At 38.9% G+C, this 21,576-nt stretch overlaps 1 protein-coding gene across 2 annotated transcripts in view; it reads right to left on the bottom strand.

Annotated features, from left to right (window-relative positions):
- The window catches only part of CACHD1 (cache domain containing 1), a 228,276-nt gene that overhangs the window by 108,596 nt on the left and 98,104 nt on the right, over window positions 1-21,576 (bottom strand). For both annotated transcript variants that reach the window (XM_033225155.1, XM_033225156.1), the window contains exon 3: window positions 5,698-5,846. In XM_033225155.1, the coding sequence (XP_033081046.1) occupies window positions 5,698-5,846 (149 nt within the window). The remainder of the gene's footprint in view (window positions 1-5,697; window positions 5,847-21,576) is intronic.

Below are 21,576 nucleotides of genomic sequence, written 5' to 3'. Positions count from 1 at the left end.
AGTGTAGATCCAGTATTGCCAAATCTTCTGATTTTTCATGAGAAGACAGATACTTTGGATTTTTAAATTGCTAATCTTTCAAAGTTTAAATGTTGGCAACAGATTTTAAAATTTACAAATTTAAAAACCTTTAAAACACCTGAGGGCCGAAAAAATATACCTGCAGGTCAGATACAGTCCATGGGTGTAATTATGCACTTGTTCACTCCTTGTGGGAGAGCCCAGGATCTCCTGCATTCCTAGCACCTCACTAAAGGAACACAAAGGGAGCTGCAAATTAAATTATATAAATAAATAAGCTCACTCTCAAAACCATGTTTTTCTAAGTGATACCATTGAAAATGAGTTTGTTTTTGATTAAACTTAGCCAATTTTTTTCCATATTGAAGAATGTGAATTCTTTAGACCATTCCTTCAACAACAAACATTGACAGAGTATCTAATCACTATGCAGCACCATGTGCAGAATAATTAACTTTTAAGGCTCCTGTGCAAGAATTTTAAGAGTTGACTGGTCTGAGAAGGAAAGTATCAAACCCATCTGAAAAATTAATTTTCTGCCACTTTGCAGGTTCTCTCTGTTGTCATCATACTATAGCCTTCAGGGTGTATTCTTCAGAATGCTCTACACTAGAGCTCTTTAAAGCTCCTCTCTCTTCAGAACTAGGCATTTTATTTTTAAAAAATATGTACTATCAAGCACTAGTGAAGAAAACCAAATATGGATTATAAATCATTAAAAATGAAAAGTTAGGCCTGAGACAAAAAGTAAAAATTAACCATTAGTTAAAATTACTTATAAAAACATTGTGTAGTTCTAACTAATCTTTAATATATTTGGAGAAGAAGCAAGGTTAATAGACCACAGGCACTTAAAATGTTAATAACAAACAGCCATCATTCTACTGGGTCAGTGCTGGGTTAAAAAAAAAAAAAGCTCATAAGGCCCAGATGACTTAAGAATGAAGAAGATTCAGAACTAAGACTGGGGGTCTCTTATCTGAGTTCCAATTGCTTATATCTATTATAAAAGCAGTATTAATACATACACACATGACAAGATACAGTCCATAGGCATAAATCGTTTCAAAGAGTTTGCCTCACAGAACTATAATATCTTACCGTTTGGAAGGACTTTAGCAATAACCTTGAGCCCATTTTTCATGAACTTTAGTCACTACTACATCTCTATCACTTTCAACCATTTAGTCACATTCACTTAATGTTTTCATTTAAAATAGTTCAATTTTATTCAGCTACATTTCTTTTAAAAGAAACTTTGCTATTGCCATTAGAGAAAAAAAAAACTGTTAACATAGTGGATATTGAAATAAATACATAATCAAATTTTTAAAATGTCTAAGTACAACCTAAAAACATCTCCCCTATAACAACCATGTGAGTTGGGTACTCTCATTATCCTCATCTCCCTGATGAGGAAACTGAGGCTCAGAATAAGTGACTTCCAAAGGTCCACATACGAGTTCATGAGATTCAAAACCAAATCTCCCTACTATTAAAAAAAAGTTTTTAATCACATGCTTAAACTTCTTCAAAAGACTAGGAGATCTTCCTTTCCTCACCTAACTCCAACATGAAGTTGCTGAGATTCAAAATGGAGACATTTTTGGAAGGATTGGAATATAGGAAAGTGTCATCAGGGTGCAGTTGCTCAAGCATGGCTCAAGCCTGTAATTCCAGTACTTTGGGAGGCCAACGTGGGTGGATCACCTAAGGTCAGAAGCTTGAGACCAGCCTGGCCAACATGGTGAAACCCCATCTCTACTAAAAATACAAAAAGTAGCTGGGCGTGGTGATGCGCCCCTGTAGTCCCAGCTTCTTTGCAGACTGAGGCACGACAAGCGCTCGAGCCTGGGAGGTGGAGGTTGAAGTGAGCCGAGATGGCGCCATTATACTCCATCCTGGGTGACAGAGTGAGCCTCTGTCTCCAAAAAGAGAAAAGGAAGGCGTGAACTGAAAATGTGTTCAGCAGGCACCCCAGCCATTACAATACGTAGATAAGCACTTTCTGAGGGACCTGAGAATTTGTACTTTTGTTCACTCCAACAACATACTATGAACTCTTTCCATTTTTAAGTCTTCATTAAAAAACTGAGGTGTTCCTCTAATTTTACAAAGTGCTTGTGTTCAGCCAACGTTTAGAAAAGTATCAGCTCAGGGTTCACTCCCAAAATTCCTTCACACATTTCACTGGAAAGTGGGCTCCATTCAAAGCCAAGTAGACACAGTATAATAGAAGGGAATCCTTACAGGCCGCTTCCTGTTGCAAAAGATCTCTGTTGTCAGGTATCTTTAAAATTTGTTGAAGGAGGTTCCTTATATTGCTTAACTGTACATTCTCTGTTCAGCTTTACCTTCAGAACTGCCTTGGTTTTCCAAGATCCACCCCAAGCAGTTCTTGGCTCTGTCAACTACTCCTGGTCAGGAGACAATACTGCATCTTCAGCATTCAGTGCAGAGGCCCCACCTCTGAAGGAGGAATATTCTCTCCTACTAATCTGTTTACTCGGTATGTATTTTTCTAGGGGTACAGTTAAGGTCTCATGGATGTTCAACTCAACTAAATGAGAAGTTCCCAAAGGGCAGAAACTACATTTTATGTTTCATTGTATTAACAAAAAGGTTGACCACTGGGTTTTACCAAACTAGATGGCCTCTGTCCCAGACCTGAACCCTTATCTCAACATATTCAAAATGGAAATCACTGTCTTTACTCCCAAACTTAATGCACACATGTGTGTTCTTGGCTTTTTGGCTAATATCAAGTGTAATGTATGCATGTCTGACCATTCTCACAGGTCAGCTTCAACAGCATGGCTGCATCTTACCATCTCATATATATGGATGTGATACAATTTTCCTAACTAATCCTCTATTGCTAGAAATGTAGAGTATTTACAATTTTCTCTATTCTAAATGGTAATACAATATTTTTCTTTACATGTTTATATTATATATATTTTTGTGATGTTCCTCCTAATGGCCAAATCAAGTAAGAGGCATATTTCTAAAGTTCATAAAATAATTTCCGATACAACCTATCTGGTATAGTTCTCTGCTTTGAGGAACCACAATACCTCTCTGCTATGTCACATTTTGCCCTATTAATTACGCTCAATTTTTGCCACTCCACCACCCAGTAACTTACACATTTCGAGAGAGTAGGCACCTTCTTACTCTGTCCTATATCAATTTAAAACAATTCAGATGCCAACAAATAGTACAAAAATTAAACACAAGGGCCAGGTGCCAGGGGTAAAAAAAGATGAGGTGTAATTCCTGCCCAGAACAGAAAGGGAGGCTGACTCACAACAAGGTCTGATACATTAAGTTCTACACTATATAGAGATGTATGGAAATTACTATAGGAATAAATATGAGAGAGCAATAAATTCTTCCAGGGACAAAATGAAATAAGGAGAGGAAAGAAAGAGGTAATTGGAAGCTATGAAGAAAAGGCAATTGTTGAGTTGCTCCTTGAAACATTCGTAGAAATTCACCAGGTGGCAAGTGATTGGGTAGCTTCACCAGTAGCAGCCAGCCAATTCAAGTTTCGAGTGTTGCCCCCTCTAGAGCACTAGTTCTACTTAGATCTATTTACGAAGATCCCCAATCTGCTAAGCCGGGGTTGTTTAACCTTGGCACTACTGACATTTTGGGCAAGGTAATTCTTTGTCTTGGGGAGCTGTCCTGAATGTTACAGGATGTGTAGCAGTATCCCTGGACTCTACTCACGAGATGCCAGGAGCAAGTATTTCCTCCAGCCTTTAAGTTGTGACAATTGAAAATGTGTCCAGACATTGCCACATGTCTTTCCCTAGGAGAAAAACACATAAATCTAGCTCTAAGAACTTCTCCTTTCCTTACTATCTGTTCTCCCTGCCCTGAAAATGGTTTCTTCTTTGGGCCCAAAACCCAACTGGACCCTCATTTTATTTTTAGTTAGTGATAAGTTTGTCAAAACATTAAGTTACAGGTGCCCCACTATAAAAGATAACCTTTGATTATATCTGATATAGTTTGGCTGTGTTCCCACCTAAATCTCATGTTGAATTGTAGCTCCCATAATCCCCACATATCATGGGAGGGACCCAGTGGGAGGTGATTGAATCAGCAGGGTGGGTTTTCCTGTGCTGTTCTCGTGACAGTGAGTAAGTTTCATGAGATCTGATGGTTTTATAAAGGGCAGTTCCCCTGCACATGCTCTTTCCTGTCACCATGTAAGACGTGTCTTTGCTCCTCCTTCCCTTCCACCATGATTGTGAGGCCTCCTTAGCCATGTGGAACTGTGAGTCCACTAAACCTCTTTTCCTTTATAAATTACCCAGTCTCAAGTATGTCTTTATTAGCAGTGTGAAAAGGAACTAATACCTAACAAACAAAAATTGAAATATTCACTCTGATATGAAGGTATACAAATATTTAATATTACAGTGAATACTTGTTTAGAACATTACAGTTTACAAAATATTTTCACGTTTGATTTCACTGAAATGTTCACAACATCCTGGAGTCTTAGTTATTGTTCTCTTTCCAGAAATAAAGACAGGGTTGCTCAAAGACACCAAATATCGAAAGACCATGTGGGTATTGAGTTGTTAGGGGTAGAATTCCTATCCAGACAGTCTCATTCCAAATTATATATGCTTTCCATTTAGCTTAGAGAACAACTAGTATGAGTTTCTTCAGGCCACAGACAGGGTAAGCCAGACAAAGGCACATCTTAACATCATATAAACGGATAAATAAAATGACTTGAGGATGCCCTGCTACCTACAAAGCCCAGCAAGAAATTATAATAAGTAAAAACTTGCTTATGGAAACAAAGCATCATTTAACCACCAAAAAAGTTATATCCATCCTTTGCCTAGCCACAAGAGCGCCTGTCATGCAAAGAGAGGAATAATAAATACTAATTAACATGTACATTCATATTTTTAAAATGTATTAAGGTCTTTTATTTGTTCTAAGTAGCACTAGAAAATAAGATTATTTTCCACACTGGTAGAAAACTGAGCATAAAAATAAACATTAAGTAACTTGATGAAGGACACACAGCTAATTAAAGACCAAGTCAAACTTAAAACTAAGCTCTTTGCACCTCCAGATAAGTGTTCTTTCCACTACAATTTCCAGCATCCCATAGCCCTATACCCCTCCAGATATGAATATAACTAGGCCAATAAATAAAAAATCCTCAACCATGCAGATACAAATCTGTTTCAATATGATCTGAAACCAAATTTCCCATAGGAGTTTTAAAGACAGTATCTACTAAAGTAAGGAGTGGGAATTTTTGGTTACCCTTTTAAAGACAAAAGGCACTCCTTTAAATTAAGCAAGTGACATGGCTTAATAGTTGACTCATGACAAAGCATTTCCAATTTTCTAGATTTCGATTCTGTACTCAAATAAATAGTTGATATTCCTCAACTTGAATTTCATCAGGAAAAAAAGGTGAGTAGGGAGGGTCCAGGAATTTCCTGGCTATAGAACACTAAATCACATTTCTTTAAAAATCACTTGTCTATCGAAAGATAAAGGGCTTATCTCAAATAGTGGGAAATAAGCTACACAATTTGCAATAAATAAACACAGGTATTTTGAATATGAAATGAAACATGTAAGCAATTCAATTTCTGGTTTATACAACAACAAAAAGTTTTAAAGTCTTACTCCATCATGGAAGGTGGGATAGTACAGCAGTCTTGAATTGCAGTTAGGGGAGAGGTTAGGTGAGCCGTATAGGATGCTTCTACAACTTGCTTGTTCCGATTGACCACATCCAAGTAACGGTTGAACTTCTCTCGGATTTTTTTGGCTAGCTGTGGGATGACAGTGAGCAAAATAAATCGAAAGTCCATGACAATAACTCATTGTATTTGTTTCCTAATAAACTAATAATTTGTGTCACAAGCTGCATATATTAAAATTCAAGTAAAACAAACAACACACACCCAAGTCATATTCCACTGTGTGGGTTGAGATAAAAATTGCACAATGCCCAGAAGTCATAGAAGGATACTCAGACAACAGTAAAATTATATCTTCTTGTAACAGATTACGGCACGTTAAATAGAACAATACCTATCCATAAAATACCTTGCTGGAAAAAGAAAAACAAAGACGTTGACATTATTGTCAGCGTGACAGTGGGCACTGCGTGTTACAGAGCAATGACAATGACTGGGAGAATAAAGAGAAGAGACATTATCTGCTACTTGTGGTTCCGGGTTCACGGTTTTCCAAGGGGGGTAATAACAGAAGGAAAGGAAACAACATTCAGAACCCTCTGCTACACAGTCCCAGGGGACACCACTCTCAGTCTTCCATGTGAATGGCAATTCCCTGGAGTTGTACAATTCATATAAATGAAATATACACTTAGAAATACACTTGTGTTTGGTCTGCTACATCTTTAAGATGAACAAATGTCTTCCTTAACTGCTGTGAACAGAACACTTCATCATGATTTACTTTCATGCAGGAATAATAAAAGCAAATTGGTGAGCATACTGCTTTTTCCTCCATTGTTCCTATCAAATACCACCGCTTCATCACAGATCTCCAAGGAAAACTGTGTTGTTTTTTCTTCCCCTTAAACAAAATGTTACCCAAATGAAATGACTGATAGAATTATAGCTAATTGGTTTTGTAGTGCTATTCATTATGATCACACTGGGGGAAAACGAATCATCTCCTTTGGGTCATGCATCTCACACAATCCAATAGCTTCCAGGCTGAGAACATGGAGTCAAATCAAAATATCTTCATTTGTTATTTTCAAGCCAATTTTAAATCTTGATTTTGTTCCAGGGATATTCTATAGCTTTCAGGGTCTCAATTAAATAACTGAGGTTCTCAGCCTTGCTAGAAATTATGTAAGCTACAAAGTTTAGAAAAACTTCCAGACATAACAAAGGGATATGAGTATAGTGTTTAATTGGATAATGGGTTGTCCAAATTTATTTTATCATTTTCAAAGGAAGAGTTGTGGGTCTTGAAAATTTATAAGATTACTCACAATACTCCCTGACCTAGACTTCTTCCTGACCTAGACTATTGAAATGAAGTAGGTTTTCCTCATTGAGGTCATTGCATTAAAACATATAAACCCAGTTTAATTTAGACAACTGGCGGCTTTGCCATCCTCAGGGGACATTTGGAGAAAATTTTGATCATCACAACTTGGTGGAGAATGCTGCAAAGTAGATAGATAGAGGCCAGGGATTCTCCTAAGCATCCTACAATGCACAGGACAGCATCCTCAAACCAAGAATTACCTGGTTCAAATGTCACTAATAGCCCAGATGAGAAACCTCAAAACCTCGATTGATTGCTTTTTTAACAGGTGCTGGAAAATATTTTTTTAAGCAAAAAATTCACATTTTATTAAAGATATTAATATAACCCTTTCAGGGGCCCTCTAAAAATCTTTAGCAGTATCCTCTGATTGCAGTCAAATAATTATTAACCAGATGTTTTATTTAAGAGCTATTCTTGGGTATGACTCTCACCAATTTATTTTTTCTTTTTTTTTTTTTTTTTTGAGACGGAGTCTCGCTCTGTCGCCCAAGCTGGAGTGCAGTGGCCGGATCTCAGCTCACTGCAAGCTCCGCCTCCCGGGTTCACGCCATTCTCCTGCCTCAGCCTCCCGAGTAGCTGGGACTACAGGCGCCCGCCACCTCGCCCAGCTAGCTTTTTGTACTTTTTAGTAGAGACGGGGTTTCACTGTGTTAGCCAGGATGGTCTCGATCTCCTGACCTTGTGATCCGCCCGCCTCGGCCTCCCAAAGTGCTGGGATTACAGGCTTGAGCCACCGTGCCTGGCCACCAATTTATTTTTTCTTTTCCAACTTTTATTTTAGGTTCGGGGGTACATGAGCACATTTGTTACATGGATAAATTCTGCGTTACTAGGGTTTGGTGTATAAATGATTTTGTTACCCAGAAAAACTTTGATTTAGAGAAAAATCAGTAAATTATCCCAATCTGTAATTCAGTCAATAGGTTTCAAACTGTTTTTCTATTTGAATTCTCCACCCATCCAAAATGATATCTTATGAGGGAAAAAAAAATCCTATACATTTCAACAATTGCATTATTTTCATTCTTTGTTTTTCCTTCCCCAAAGTAATATTAAACAGGCCATCACATGTGGCCCAAATATGGAAAGAGGACTATTCACTCATTATCAAACGCGTTAACATGGTTTTTAAACAGCAGCTTGCAACTAATCTAACAATCCTCTTTTCCCAGATTTTCACATTCAATGGGCAGTAGAGGATGTCAGAACAACAGGCCCAGCTTGAAAACCTTATATTCTCATAATGCCCTGCATAAGCCCTCTCAATACACACATTAAATTTAATGCTGTTTTTTGTTTTTTTTTTTTTTAACATCTGGCTATCTCATGAGACTACAAGCACTGTTAGGACACACAGTCTCGTGAGATAGCCAGATGTTAAAAGATAACATACAACATACGTTTTTGTTCACCACTGTATCTTCAGGCTCTAGAACACTGCCTGGCATTGCAGACACAGAAAAAATATTTAATGAAGTGATAAAGATTTTTAAAATTCACTCCTGAGAGTCATCAACCTTATCTTCTGTTCTAATAATAAACTATTTTAAAATATACTTATTTTTAAAATATACAACAATATGTATTTCTGGAAGCCCCATCAAGAAGCAAGTTCTACTTTTCTTTGTAGGTCATGACTTCTGATAAAGTAAATATCATTAATTTCCCACCTAGGAGTATTAAGAGTGTATAGTCCTTTATTGCCCTTGGGAATAAATGTATTGTAACACAATGAACATAAGATGTAATTGAAAGAACTAAATTTTGAAATTTCTTCACAAATTCACTTTAAAATAAAAACAAAATTTATAATCATATGTCCTTCTCTCTCACACACATACTCTTAATATTTAACTCCACTTGAGAAATACGCAAGTGTTTCTTCTACACATTTGGAAGATTCTAACTTTAAAAAGTCAGATCCAGCTAAACTCAGATATTCCAATCTGGTCCACTGCCTGTTTCTACATAGGCCATGAGCTAAGAATGATTCTTAAACTTTTAAAATTTTTTTAAAGGAGAATATTTTTAATATTTAATAGTTATATGAAATTCTAATTTTACTGTTAATATTTATTGGAACATGATCATTTGTTTACATATTGTTTATGCCTGCTTTCATTTTACAATGGCAGGTTAAGTAGCTGCAAGAGTCTGTACGGCCTGCTTTGCTATAGGTAGAAGTCAGGGGCCCGAATTTATCCCCAGATGGAACCACAATCCCAGTGTGGTGCCATTCTTCCTAGTGTGGTGGTTTTACAGAAATTTCCTACAAATTCTTTAATGGGTCTACCCCTTTGGCAGGTGGGGTCTACATTTCCCCCTGTCCCCACTGCTTAAATCTGGGTAGGCTTATGATAGGTTCTACTAGTGGAGTACAGAGAAAGTGATACTAAGCAACTCCTAAAGCTAGGTCATAAAAGGACATGCCTGTCTCTTGGAATGCTTACTCTTGGTAGCTGTCAGCTACGAAGCTGTAAGAAGTCCAAGACACACGGGGAGGCCACAGTCAGTGCTTAGTTGGCAGCTCCCCAGTTTAGCACGTCTGCCAAGTCATCCCAGATCAAGTTTGTGGCATGAACCAGGAAACTTCCAGATAACTTCAGCCCCCAGATTAGCCCCTTGAAGGAGTCATGGACATCATGAAGCAGAGATAAGCCATCCTTGCTGTGTCTGGCCAAAATCCTGACCCACAGAATTTGTAAGCATGTTTGTTTATGCCACTAAGTTTTGGGTGGCTTGTTATCCAACAACAGAAAATTGGAAAATGCAGGATCAGCTGAATTCCATCCTAGGATATGCATATTGAAGCAAGTGAAGCAAAGCTCCTAAATGTAGGCACTGCATCTAAATCATCAAAATTATCAAGATTGTACCCTATGAGTTGTAAACCTGCTGCAGAGATTTCAGGGTTCTTCACAAAATTTTAATAGCTACCAGGACCTTACAGTGTGGTATTCTCATTTTATATCAATGAGTTAAGTGATGAGCCCAAAGCCACAAAATAAGTGAAAGAGCCATTCACTTATACAAATTCAAAATCTGTGTGCTCACACACTGGCTGTGGTGCCTCAGACAAACCAAACCTAAAGGAAGCTGCAATGGTGGCTTGAAATATTAAAATATGACAAATCCCATAGGCTGAGAATTCCTGTTAACATAATCAAATAAGGCAAAGAGCAAAGTGTTAAAAAATCCTCAACTCTGGGCTGGCTGCAGAATTGAATGTTCCTCAGGATTGTAAGGGGACTGGTTGATGGGACAGGCGCCCTGGCAGAGGTGTGTTTTATTAGGGGATCAGGGTAGAGTGTCTGCCTTTGCCTTCCTGGTTAGGGTGGGCCTTCAGCTGCATTCTTCATCAGTAGAGACAGTTAAGTACCAAGAATACGGAGTCCAAACACCTATGGCACTTAATAAAAGGTGTCAAATGCATGCTCTGTCTACTTGGATTCACAGCTGTCAGTCAGAAATTCCCCAATCTTTCATGTAGTGACATTCTATCTTGCCTTACTAAGAAAAATGCCAACATCTGCTGAGTGCCAACTATGTACAAGTCACAATTTTAGGCCTCTCACATGCATATATCAACTTAATTCTTTGAAGGATCCTATTAGGTACACACTTCCATTTTCCAGAAGTAGATACTAAGGGGTAAGTAATTTGCTCAAGGTTACAAAGCTAGTAAGTGGTAGGGCTGGGATTCAAACCCATATTCTGACTTCAGATCCCAAGGCTTCAAACTTCATGCAACATTGCTTCTCTTTATAATATGGAGATCAACCCTCTTCCCACATTTCTTTTCAAATCAATTTTAACAAATGTTGTGAAATGCTTGGCAGGATACCATAAGCTATGCACAGTCTCATTACTTTATAATAAGAATTAGATTTTTAAAAATTAATATGATTTCTAATAATATTTTTCAAAATTCCTGTGAAAATCAAGTACTTTGAAGAAGTTTAGAATTGTTAAATTTTACCATGAATATAAAAAAGGGGCCAGGCACAGTGGCTCACACCTGTAATCCCAACACTTTGGGAGGCTGAGGCAGGTGGATCGCTTGAGCCCAGGAGTTTGAGACCAGCCTGGGCAACATAGTGGGACACTGTCTCTTCAAAAAAATAGAAAAAATTAGCCAAGAATATTGGTGTGCATCTGTAGTCCCAGATACCCAGAGGCTGAGGTGGGAGGATCACCTAAGCCCGGGAGGTTGCGGCTACAGTGAGCCGTGATTGTGCCACTGCACTCCACCCTGTGATACCCTGTCCCTACCTCCCAAGAAAGAGGTGGGGATATGACCCAATTTGTTATAAAAAATTCTTAAAAAAAAAAAAAAAAAAGAAAGAAAAGAAAAAATAACCCACCAAAACGATGCCTACCTAATATTACCTGGGTACTACGGAATAAATTACATTAAACTATTTTAAATTGTTCAAATTATTCAAGGGGGTTTTGTTGGTTTGTTAGTAACCTGGCAAAGAGAACAGAGTGCTTGTATTGTTCCTTTGCTTCAGAATTCAGTATTTTCCTAAATAATTTCACCTTAATGGACTGATCTACCATTTTAGGACAGTGAGAGAACATTGTGACTCCCAGTTTACAAGTGAAGAAACTGAGGCATATGGAGCGTAAAAGTCTCTTGACCACCAGGGGTGCTCTTGCCTCCCTCCACCTCACTGCCTGAGAGGAGCTCCCTATGTCCTTCTGACAAGGAATGTGATGGTGACACACTATGGAAACCTCATCTTGTGTTCCACTATCGCGTTGTTTTTTTTTTTTTTTTTTTCTCTCTCCCTCTAAAAGGAATCTCTTTTAGCATGCCAACCAAGCCAACATAACAGAACCTCAGAGTAAAGATAGCCCACAGAGAGGTTAATCCTGAATGTATCCAATAAACTGAAGAGGACCGACTGGCCAACGCAGAACCTTCCAAGAGGCCAGACAGATTCTAGGTCTGTATCCTGCCATGATCCCTGCAGACAGAAGAAAACAAAGACATTCTCAACAGAAAGCTACAGGTGGACCCACAATCCTCCTCAGTGTAATTAAAAACATTTTTCTTTCCACAGCTCAGCTTTCATCTTTTATCCTTCTTTATCCTTTCCCCTTCATCCCCTAAGGGGTTTCTGAATGCTGATGAGACAACGGGACTAAAACCATCTTGTCATCTTTTGGGTCAATTCTTAGGCTAGCCAACATCCAGCCATGGGTCAAATGATCAGTAGGTAGCGTGCGGTCCCCATGGGAACGGATTCTAATTTGTCATCATCTCCAGTGACAACGTTTCATCACAACATCAATGAATTTCTTTCTTGCTGAATTTCTTTTCTCTTAATTTTCCCATAGACATTTCTGTCATTTGCATACTTCCCCAGAGCCCTTTTTTAAAAGCTCTTTTTACCTTAGCTTTACACTTCAGAAGACTGGGGGTGGGGGAGGCACATGGTTAGAAAAAGGTAAAAGAAAACAAAAATGCAAAGGCATAGTGGGTACTTTATTTATGTCTGCTTCCTAAAAGGAAGGGCCGGAAGGAGTTTTGAATGTTAGGGAAAGCTTTATTTAAAATACATAACAATGAAGCTGACAGGCACAGACAGGAAATGTACCCTAGGGGACTGAAGATTCATAGCAAAATTCCTATTGAACATAGAAAAGTTTAACATTTGACATTCAAAAACCTTTGTGCAGTGGTAAGAATTTAATAGTTGATCCTTATTTCCTTCAACTTTAGCCTTAATATTCAAGAATAAACCTTGCATTTTGTTTTCTAGTAAGTTTCAGGATTTATTTGAATGTACGTGACATAAAAATAATTTTAAGCACAAATATATAACGTCTCTGAACATCACACCATTGCATTCTAAAGTTCTTCATAGAAACTATTCTCATGGTTTCATGTTGCACATCACATACAGGATATAAGAAATGCTCTAACTCTCTGCTATTCTTTATATTAGTAATAGTCGTAATGGTCCAGACAGATATAGAGCTCTCTCACTTATTAGCTGGGAATTTGGGCAAATTCCTTGACTTCCCTTAGCATCAGTTCCTCATGAGTAAAACAGAAATAATATCCCTTAAAGGACTTATTGTCATGTTCACATGAAACACAGTGAATATACAACAACTAGGACAATTACAAGGGATTATTCTTACTGTCATAGTGGACAGTCTCTGGCCTAGAAATGTAGTAGTAACTGGGGAAATACTGTGGGGTCTAAATTTTCTAACAACAGAGCTAGAAGTAAAAGGATAAAGCTAAAAGCAATAAACTGAATGATAACTAACCATTTTATTCATTTAACTCATGGTTAATTCTACATGGGAAATCTGGCACAAGGTCTTGTGGGGGAAAGCATTTTTTCTTAGATTAAAAGCAAAATGGCACGGAAGGCTGGAGTCAAAGAAGTTTCAGTTAAATTCAGCTCTGTCATTTACTAGCTGAAGGAGACCAAGCAAGTTATTTTCCTAAGCCTCAACTTAATTACCTCTAAATCTAAATTGGACATAATAATAGCTGCTTTGTGATGTTGTTTGAGAACAAGAGGGATAAAGTTTGTAAAGTACCTAGCAGAGTGTCTAATGTATTATAAGTGCCAAATAAATGGTAGTGGCTATTTACTATTATTGTAATGGTTATTATTGTTTGAGGAACTTAACAATGGCTAGGTAAGAATGGAGAATCCAAAGAACATTCTCTGTACTTGGAGAAGGATGAGTAGTCAACACAGGATGGATGTGTCAGCAGTAGGCTATGACCTTACTACAGCTGTCAGTGACTCTTCTAAAGCACTGTGTCATACAGGATAGGTAATTACGTCTCGGGCAGCTCAGACTTTTTCTGGGATCCTCTTTTAAGACTCTAATAATGACCTTACTCTTGTGTTGTTGCATTTTACCATTTTCAAAGCATTTTTACCTGAATTGTCTCATTTGTGCCTTATAACAACCCTGGGAGCTAGGCGGAGCAGATATTTTCTCTGTCCCAGTTTTACAATCAAGGAAATTGAGGCTCAGTGGTTTGCCCAAGTTGGTGCTGAGTAAAGGCAGAAAACAAAAAGACCATTTCCTCTAATCTCTAGCTCAATTCTCTTTCTGCTAACAACCTCCCTCAAACTGAAGAAAAATATGAACTCTCCCAGATCAAATTATCTAAATTCTACTTATTCCTTCTGGTTCCAGCCCAATTTCAACCTCTTTGAAGCCTTCTCTGTCCTTTTCCAAAATTTCCTAGGACTCACCATTTGTTCCACTCACTTTCTGCTTCACACTGTTCTTGTTCTTTCCTCATTTGAAGACGCTGTTTATCCCAACAAACCAATAACAGAACAATAATTAGAACTAATTGATTGCTGACTATGTTTAGGGCATTGTGTGACATGTGACTTTACCTGATGCCTTTTAATCTTCACAACAGCCCGTGGTAATCACCCTATGCTATTTTTACAGATGATTCCAATTGACTAACTTGCCCAAGGTCACACAGCTAATAAACAGAATAATTAGATCAAATTCATCCTCTTGAACCACTGCACTATGCATTTTTATTTGTTGCCTGGCACATAGAAGAGACTTAAAGATGTTAATGTCACATGCCCCCACACAATATACCATTATTTGCCATATTGAAAAGATCTTCCTCTGAGTGTAGACAAAGACAGATAACCTATGACTATTACTCATATCTGATTCAAACCAATCAGAAATTTCAGGGCCTCTCTAGTTCCATATCTTGACCTGCTTCCTAGGTAATATCAGCTGCTCTAAAGCAAGTCTTGCTGTCTTAGCTCCAACTATTCTACAAATACTATAGAGCGGCTTAAACAACAAATATTTATTTCTCATAGTTCCGTAAAGTGGGAAGTCCAAGATTAAGATGACAGCAGAGTCAGTGTGTGGTGAGGGCCCTCCCTCCTAGCCTGCAGATGGCAATCTTCTTGTATCCACACATGGCAGTCAGAGTGTCTGTCTCTTCCTTTCTTATGCAGAAGACTCCAGCGTTTCTGTCTCTTCTTACAAAAGCTTAAATCACATCATGCAGCCTCTACCCTCATGGCCTCATCTAACCCTAATTACCTCCCAAAGGCCCCACCTCCAAATACCATCACATTGGGGGTTAGAGCTTCAGCATATGAATTTGGGGAAGACACAAACATCAGTCCATACTTGCCCCCAAAACAGCACCTGTTCAGAAAGGTATACTGATAGCAACCGCCGCTGTCATGATATGGCTCCTCATCACCACTAGTTTGGGCCTCATGAAATTACTCAGTAGGACAGAGCCTGGGCATGGCAGGCAACGATACAAGACAAGACAGATGAAGACCTGGAGATGCAATAGGGCCAGTCTGAATTTCCACTGGCCTGTGGAGACTTCAGGGTAGTCTGACAGATGTGAGGGAATAGCCCATCCAACAGGGAAGGAGGGCAGCTGCTGACAGACGATCTGCAGGTGGACCAGGAAGATTTATGTGCAGGGCTGTCTGGGCTCCAGGGTCACATACCCTGATCCTGTGAGAGGTGGGGCCCCTGTGCTGAGCTGGGAGGAGCACAATGGAAAAAACAGAAGGCAAGTGCTGACATGCCAGAGAACAGGGGGAGGCTGAGCCCTGGGAAACAGTTGAGACCAGCAGCTTAGCTTCTTTCTTCATGCAAAATGAACGTTTGCTTTAAAGGTTATAATGGGGTTGGTTTGGATAACAGTTTGTGTTGGATATTTCAGGAGAGTCACTGCAATACACACCCAAGCCTCCCAAAAGCCAAGGTTATCAACTCAAGGGCTCAATGGACTCTTGCCCTGTTTTTCACCCCACTCTACCCTTAACAACCAGATCATAACAAAAGAAACAAAGGGAAAGGCAGCCTTCAACCCACTTCTTCTCACTTCACTCTGTAACAGGAGCCCCTGACCCCAGATTCTTTTACATCTGAAACAAGCCCAGGCCTTGAAAGTTTACCATCTATTCCTTCATAAGGAAAAAGAAGTTCAACCTATTGTTCACCTTAGAAAAAAATTGAGAAGCTGAGAATTGGGAGGAGGAGAGAGCAGGAGCCACAGAATAATCTCTAACATTTTACGTCACAACTTTTTGTGTAGAATATTAATCACGAGGGAAAGGGGGAAAATACTATGGGTTCGTGACCTTGGGAATTCTCTGGTGGCCTGTGAAAGACACACTCAACTGTAGAAAAGAAAAGCAAACCCAGTCACTTCCTACGTAAAACTCTTACTTGGAGAACAAATATCTGTGCATAACTTATAAACAGTAAGTGTAACATAGATGCATTTCAAATAAAAGGGAGGCCGCTAGAGAATGGGGATGGATAGGTCAGAAAGGCTCTGGGAACCTGAAATTTCACAGAGCCCAGACTCTCTTCTCCAGACCCAATGCAAATAATATCTTGTCACAAACCAACCTTGTGACCTGTGCCAGACCCTGGCACAAGATGTAGAAACTCAGAAAAATGTGTGCTGCATAAATGAAGGATGAAACCTGACCTAGCCTCCCGTTAGAGGATAACTGACTACAGCATTTTAGGGTTCTTCAAGGGCCGCTTTGAGAGAATATTGATCAAACACTTGCCAGCAAGCGTCAATTAGCTCAGCAATGGAGTGGAAAGATGACACTGGCAAGGAAACAAGTATCTGTTACCACTAAGCACTTCCTTACCCTCATACTGGCCAAGTACTTACTGAATCCAAGTCCTGGGATGACAATCTCGAGATACAATGACCTTCTCTAAAACTTTTAAACATCTAGATGTTTCTATTCCCCCTCTAAAAATAATATTAACTTAGCTTGCCTTTCGAACGAAATATAGCATTGTGCCATTTTAAGATTTCATTGATACTATGAGCTCAATTACAGTAATTGCAACGTCTCTCCCTCCTAGTGCCCCATTTAAAAAGATGATTGTAAGACAGAGCCTCATTTGCAGTGGAGTTCTATATTTAGAGTAATAAATTTGTACAGAGTAAATTCCCTTTAAAACTAAGGAAAGAAAAATAGCACAAAAGGAAGCAACTTATGAATGTTTGATTTCTTCAATTGTTAAAGACTGGCCTTGAGTATCCATATTACCTGAGTCTTGAGTATGATGTGGCATTAGGAGGCAGGAGCACTTTCTCTCTTGGTCCTACCTTTGAACAATGAAGCCAGTTGTAATGAGATAGTATCACTCAATAGAGAAAAGGCCTTTCTAGGCTTCAGTTTCAAGATGCTGTAGCAGTGGCAAAACAACTCCTGAGATTTTGGGGTCTTTACAATGCAGGCATATAGCTGTAAATGCTGATCCAGAGGTACAAGTTTTTTTTAATATCATTAGGAAAAAATTTTTCAAGCCAACAATAACAGCACCCTCATCCCCGCCCCTCCCACAACTTAGATGAGGTGCAAATGTTGGGTGCTGCTGGAAACTACGCTGCCTGCTATTAAGACTTGCTAGAAACAACAACAAAAAGAAATGTTTCCCGTATGGGTTTCCAACCAGAGGAATGAGGATATTTGCCTGAACCACAACAATTTTATTATATCCTTCTCTGAACTATTCTGTGTGTTCCCTTGCCAAGCTGCATCTAATATCACTCTCTAAGTCACAGTTGGATTTAGGAAGGTCTTCTCATCCCCTATCCAATGACAAGGTGAACTGCAAACAGAAGAACTGGAGAATGCCTGCTTTCTATTGGCTGTTTGGTTGCAGGATTCACAGCTAAAACCTTCCTTTACAGGTTGGTGCCATGATAGGCCTGACATGTGTGTCAGCGGATGTGACAGTGACACTTCCTGATGACTCTGCAGCATGTAAAAGGACTAAACTAACAGCTGCTTAAGTAACACCCAGCATGAATGCCCATGAACAGCTATTTCAACACGATCCCTACCTGCCCGGAGTCTTTTAATATTAAAATAAAACTATAACCCTTGGCAGGTTTCCAGTTTTAACACGCCACGTTATTTCATGGGCCTAGATTTTCAAAGCATTTACCCATTTCAGGGGTTCCTGATATGAGCAGAAATTAATTCCTTCACATCATTATCAAAATATTTCCTATTGCACCATGGGATATGTTCGGGATGGGTGGTCCCTGTTCTTGAGTTGTTCACCAGGTTTTATATGTTCTCGGATGAGTTTCTGTTTACTCATTCTGCCAGTACAGATAATTTGAGGTTATTTTATTTTTCAGCAGGAGCAGCAGTTTTAGGTGGAGGATAGAGTCAGGTAGGGCTGGGGTAGGGAGAGGGCTGGAGAAGTCTTGGCTGCTCCCTTATCAGCATTTCCAAATACTATTCAACCTTGAGGTATTGGAAATGCATGTAAAATGGGCTTACTTGTTTCCATTTTTAGTGGAATGTTCATTTCTCATGATACATACTTCCTGGCCTTTAAAATGAGGACTTGGACTCAATCTATTCCCTTCTAGTTAAATGAAGTTTGACTATTTGAGTAAAAAGCCCAGATCCGTGTTTTTTTCAAGGGTCTGCTTCACTGAAAGAAGGCATCTGCACACACATGGATTGCAGAGCTATGTGAAAAGCTGACTTTTGTAAAACTAAACTAATGGCTGCTTACATAACATCCAGTGTGTTACCTTCAGCTGGAACACAGAGAGAGGCACACCAGAGCGGGAGCTTACATGCCTCTTCTTGCCCTGCCGCAAGGCACTCCCTGCTCCTCTCCAGCTGGGCCTGCCTGCAACACCCACTCTCCCTAAAGAAGCAAGTACCAGCCCCTTCATTTGTTTCCTTAGAGTGGGAACACAAACTATGAGAATCAAGGGAATGAGGAAATGGACTACTGTGGTTTTGCCCAAACAACACTACCACTAAAAAACACCTGTAACCAGAATTTCCAAGACTTAAATGTGTGTGGTGGTGGCAGTGATGGCGAGAGGTTTAAATATTGTATTTTCTATAGATGGTATAGGTATATATTTTTACATCTCTATATTTGTATGTTTTTATAAATGTACTTTTATATTTGTATTTCTATTTTTACAAATATAAAAATACTGTGCATAAGGCTGGGCACGGTGGCTCACGCCCGTAATCTCAGCACTTTGGGAGCCCAAGGCGAGCAGATCAGCTAAGATTGGGAGTTCGAGACCAGCATGACCAACATGGAGAGATCCTATCTCTACTAAAAATAAAAAATTAGCTGGGTGTGGTGGCACATGCCTGTAATCTCAACTATTCGGGAGGCTGAGGCAGGCAAATCATTTCAATCCGGATGCAGAGGTTGTGGTGAGACGAAATCATACCATTGCACTCCAGCTTGGGCAAGAAGAGTGAAACTCCATCTCAAAAAAAAAAAAAAAAAATACTGTACATAATAAGAGTAAATATGTGCCTGGAGTAATTAGTAACTGTAAACAATAGATATATACTGCTTTTGTGTGTACATGGTTAATACACTACATAAAACATGTGCATACACAGGATGTGTGCATGAGTATATGTAAGCAGGATTATCTCAGCTTACCTCAACACCAGGCACCACTTATACTGACTAATGTACTATACAGACCCCTGAAGTCAGTGGATCTATATTTAGTACAGAAATTTAAGCTTTCATGCATGCAATCACATATATTTTAACTTGCATATATATATATATATTTATATATATGAATATAGAACAGAGGTTATATGTACGTTTTCCTTAAAATAGAAACAAGATGGCTCCAAATCCCAAATGACGGGGGGAGATGGGCAGCTGTCAGGTGGCTTCCTCTCTCTGTGCCCACCTTATTCTTTCCTAGCTGAACAGTACTCCAAGCATCCTGACTATTGTCCAGGCTTCATATAGGAAGAAAGATCTGGAGTTCTGAGAGGTATCTAAGGGTTGCTATATCCTCCAGGGAAACTGTACTAACAGAAGCTTACCAACCACAGTGCTACACTAAGAATGCCAAGTTGTTATCAGCTTCTTGTGTGTGACAGAAAGGAAGCTCACGATGTTATGCTTTCATCCCACAAACTGGTCCAACAGCTGCAGTTTTCCACTCACTCAATTAGCTAAAAGTCCTTATTCAGGAGGTACTTACTTTAAAACAAAATGAAACAAAACCCCAATAGACCAACAGAAATTCCATGAGGATACATGTTATAACCAACTGTCTTAAGGTTATGTTAATAATGGGATAATGATGAATTGGGAAGAAAGACAAAAGAGTCATCAAGGACTCCACTTATTTTTATGTCTTGTTTATGTTCCTGCAGGATGATCCATTAGTAATATAATGCGCTTCCTCCTAAGGCTCCAGTTATATCCTTGTGATTTATGAGAGCTAAAAGCTCATCACTAACAGCACAGAAGGCACCCTCCACCATTGTTTTACCCCTGACAACTGAGCATTTAAACTCGATCTTTTCCTCATTTAGCAGCTAAGTTTTCATTATAGTACTTACATTATTTAGACATATTATTTATCTTATATCAGCTGATGTAAGAGTCAAGAGAAAATAAACCACCTTCATTTTAAACATTGAAAACATACAGATACATTTGCAGCAGAAAGAGTATGAAAAACAACACAGCGTATGTTTTTAGAACATGGTTAAGAACATGGGTTTTAGAGTTAGACCACTTTGGCTAAAAATCCCAATCCTATCACCTAATTCAACCATGAGTCTAGGAAATTACTTAATGTCTCTGAGTCTCAGTTTCCTCAAAATAAGGAGAAGAACTGTATTTGTATCAGAGGGTTGTGGCACAAATTTAATGAGATAATTTACGTGAAGCAATGTTTGTTAAATGAATACAAACTATCATGTTGAATAAATAAAATCTTTTCCAAAATGCAACATGATTTACATGTATACTAATTCTTGCACCCGTTTGGCATTTGTTAGGATTCTAGGGACACATACATAATTTGAACAGAAATGAAGGTAATGCCACACTAGATGAGATCCACAATCCATCAGGGCATCACCCTCAAGAGATTAGCAAGAAATATCAAATGCATGAACAAATGCTCCTGCAATTTAACAATGTCCTTGGGATAAGCTCTTTGTTTCTCTTCCTACAATGCCAAGTATAGAATAAGTACTCAACAAATGTGTGCTGACTTCATCACCTGCCTACCACTTACTAGAGGTATGCTCAGAATCTCTCCTTCAAAGAGATCATAATCTAGTTTATCCATTCATTCCCCAGTATCTACAAAGCACTAGAGTGTGAATTATTCTGTCATGGTTCCTATACTCAGGAGTTTAACTTCCACAAGAAACTCTAATATATATATGTGAACATATTATCTTTTAGCTCTAATAATATTTTTTTCTTGCCTCTTCCAAACTTTAAAGAGCATCACAATTACAATATTGTTGCATGTTTGTTTTTTGTTTTTTGTTTTTTTTTTTTGAGACAGAGTCTCACTCTGTCGCCCAGGCTGGAGTGCAGTGGCGTGATCTGGGCTCACTGCAAGTTCCACCTCCCGGGTTCACGCCATTCTCCTGCCTCAGC

Source organism: Trachypithecus francoisi, unplaced genomic scaffold, assembly GCF_009764315.1.
Source record: "Trachypithecus francoisi isolate TF-2019V2 unplaced genomic scaffold, Tfra_2.0 Lachesis_group12, whole genome shotgun sequence".
Taxonomy (NCBI): domain Eukaryota; kingdom Metazoa; phylum Chordata; class Mammalia; order Primates; family Cercopithecidae; genus Trachypithecus; species Trachypithecus francoisi.
The sequence above is the reverse complement of the archived record's forward strand: the minus strand, read 5'-3'. Positions and strand labels throughout refer to the sequence as shown.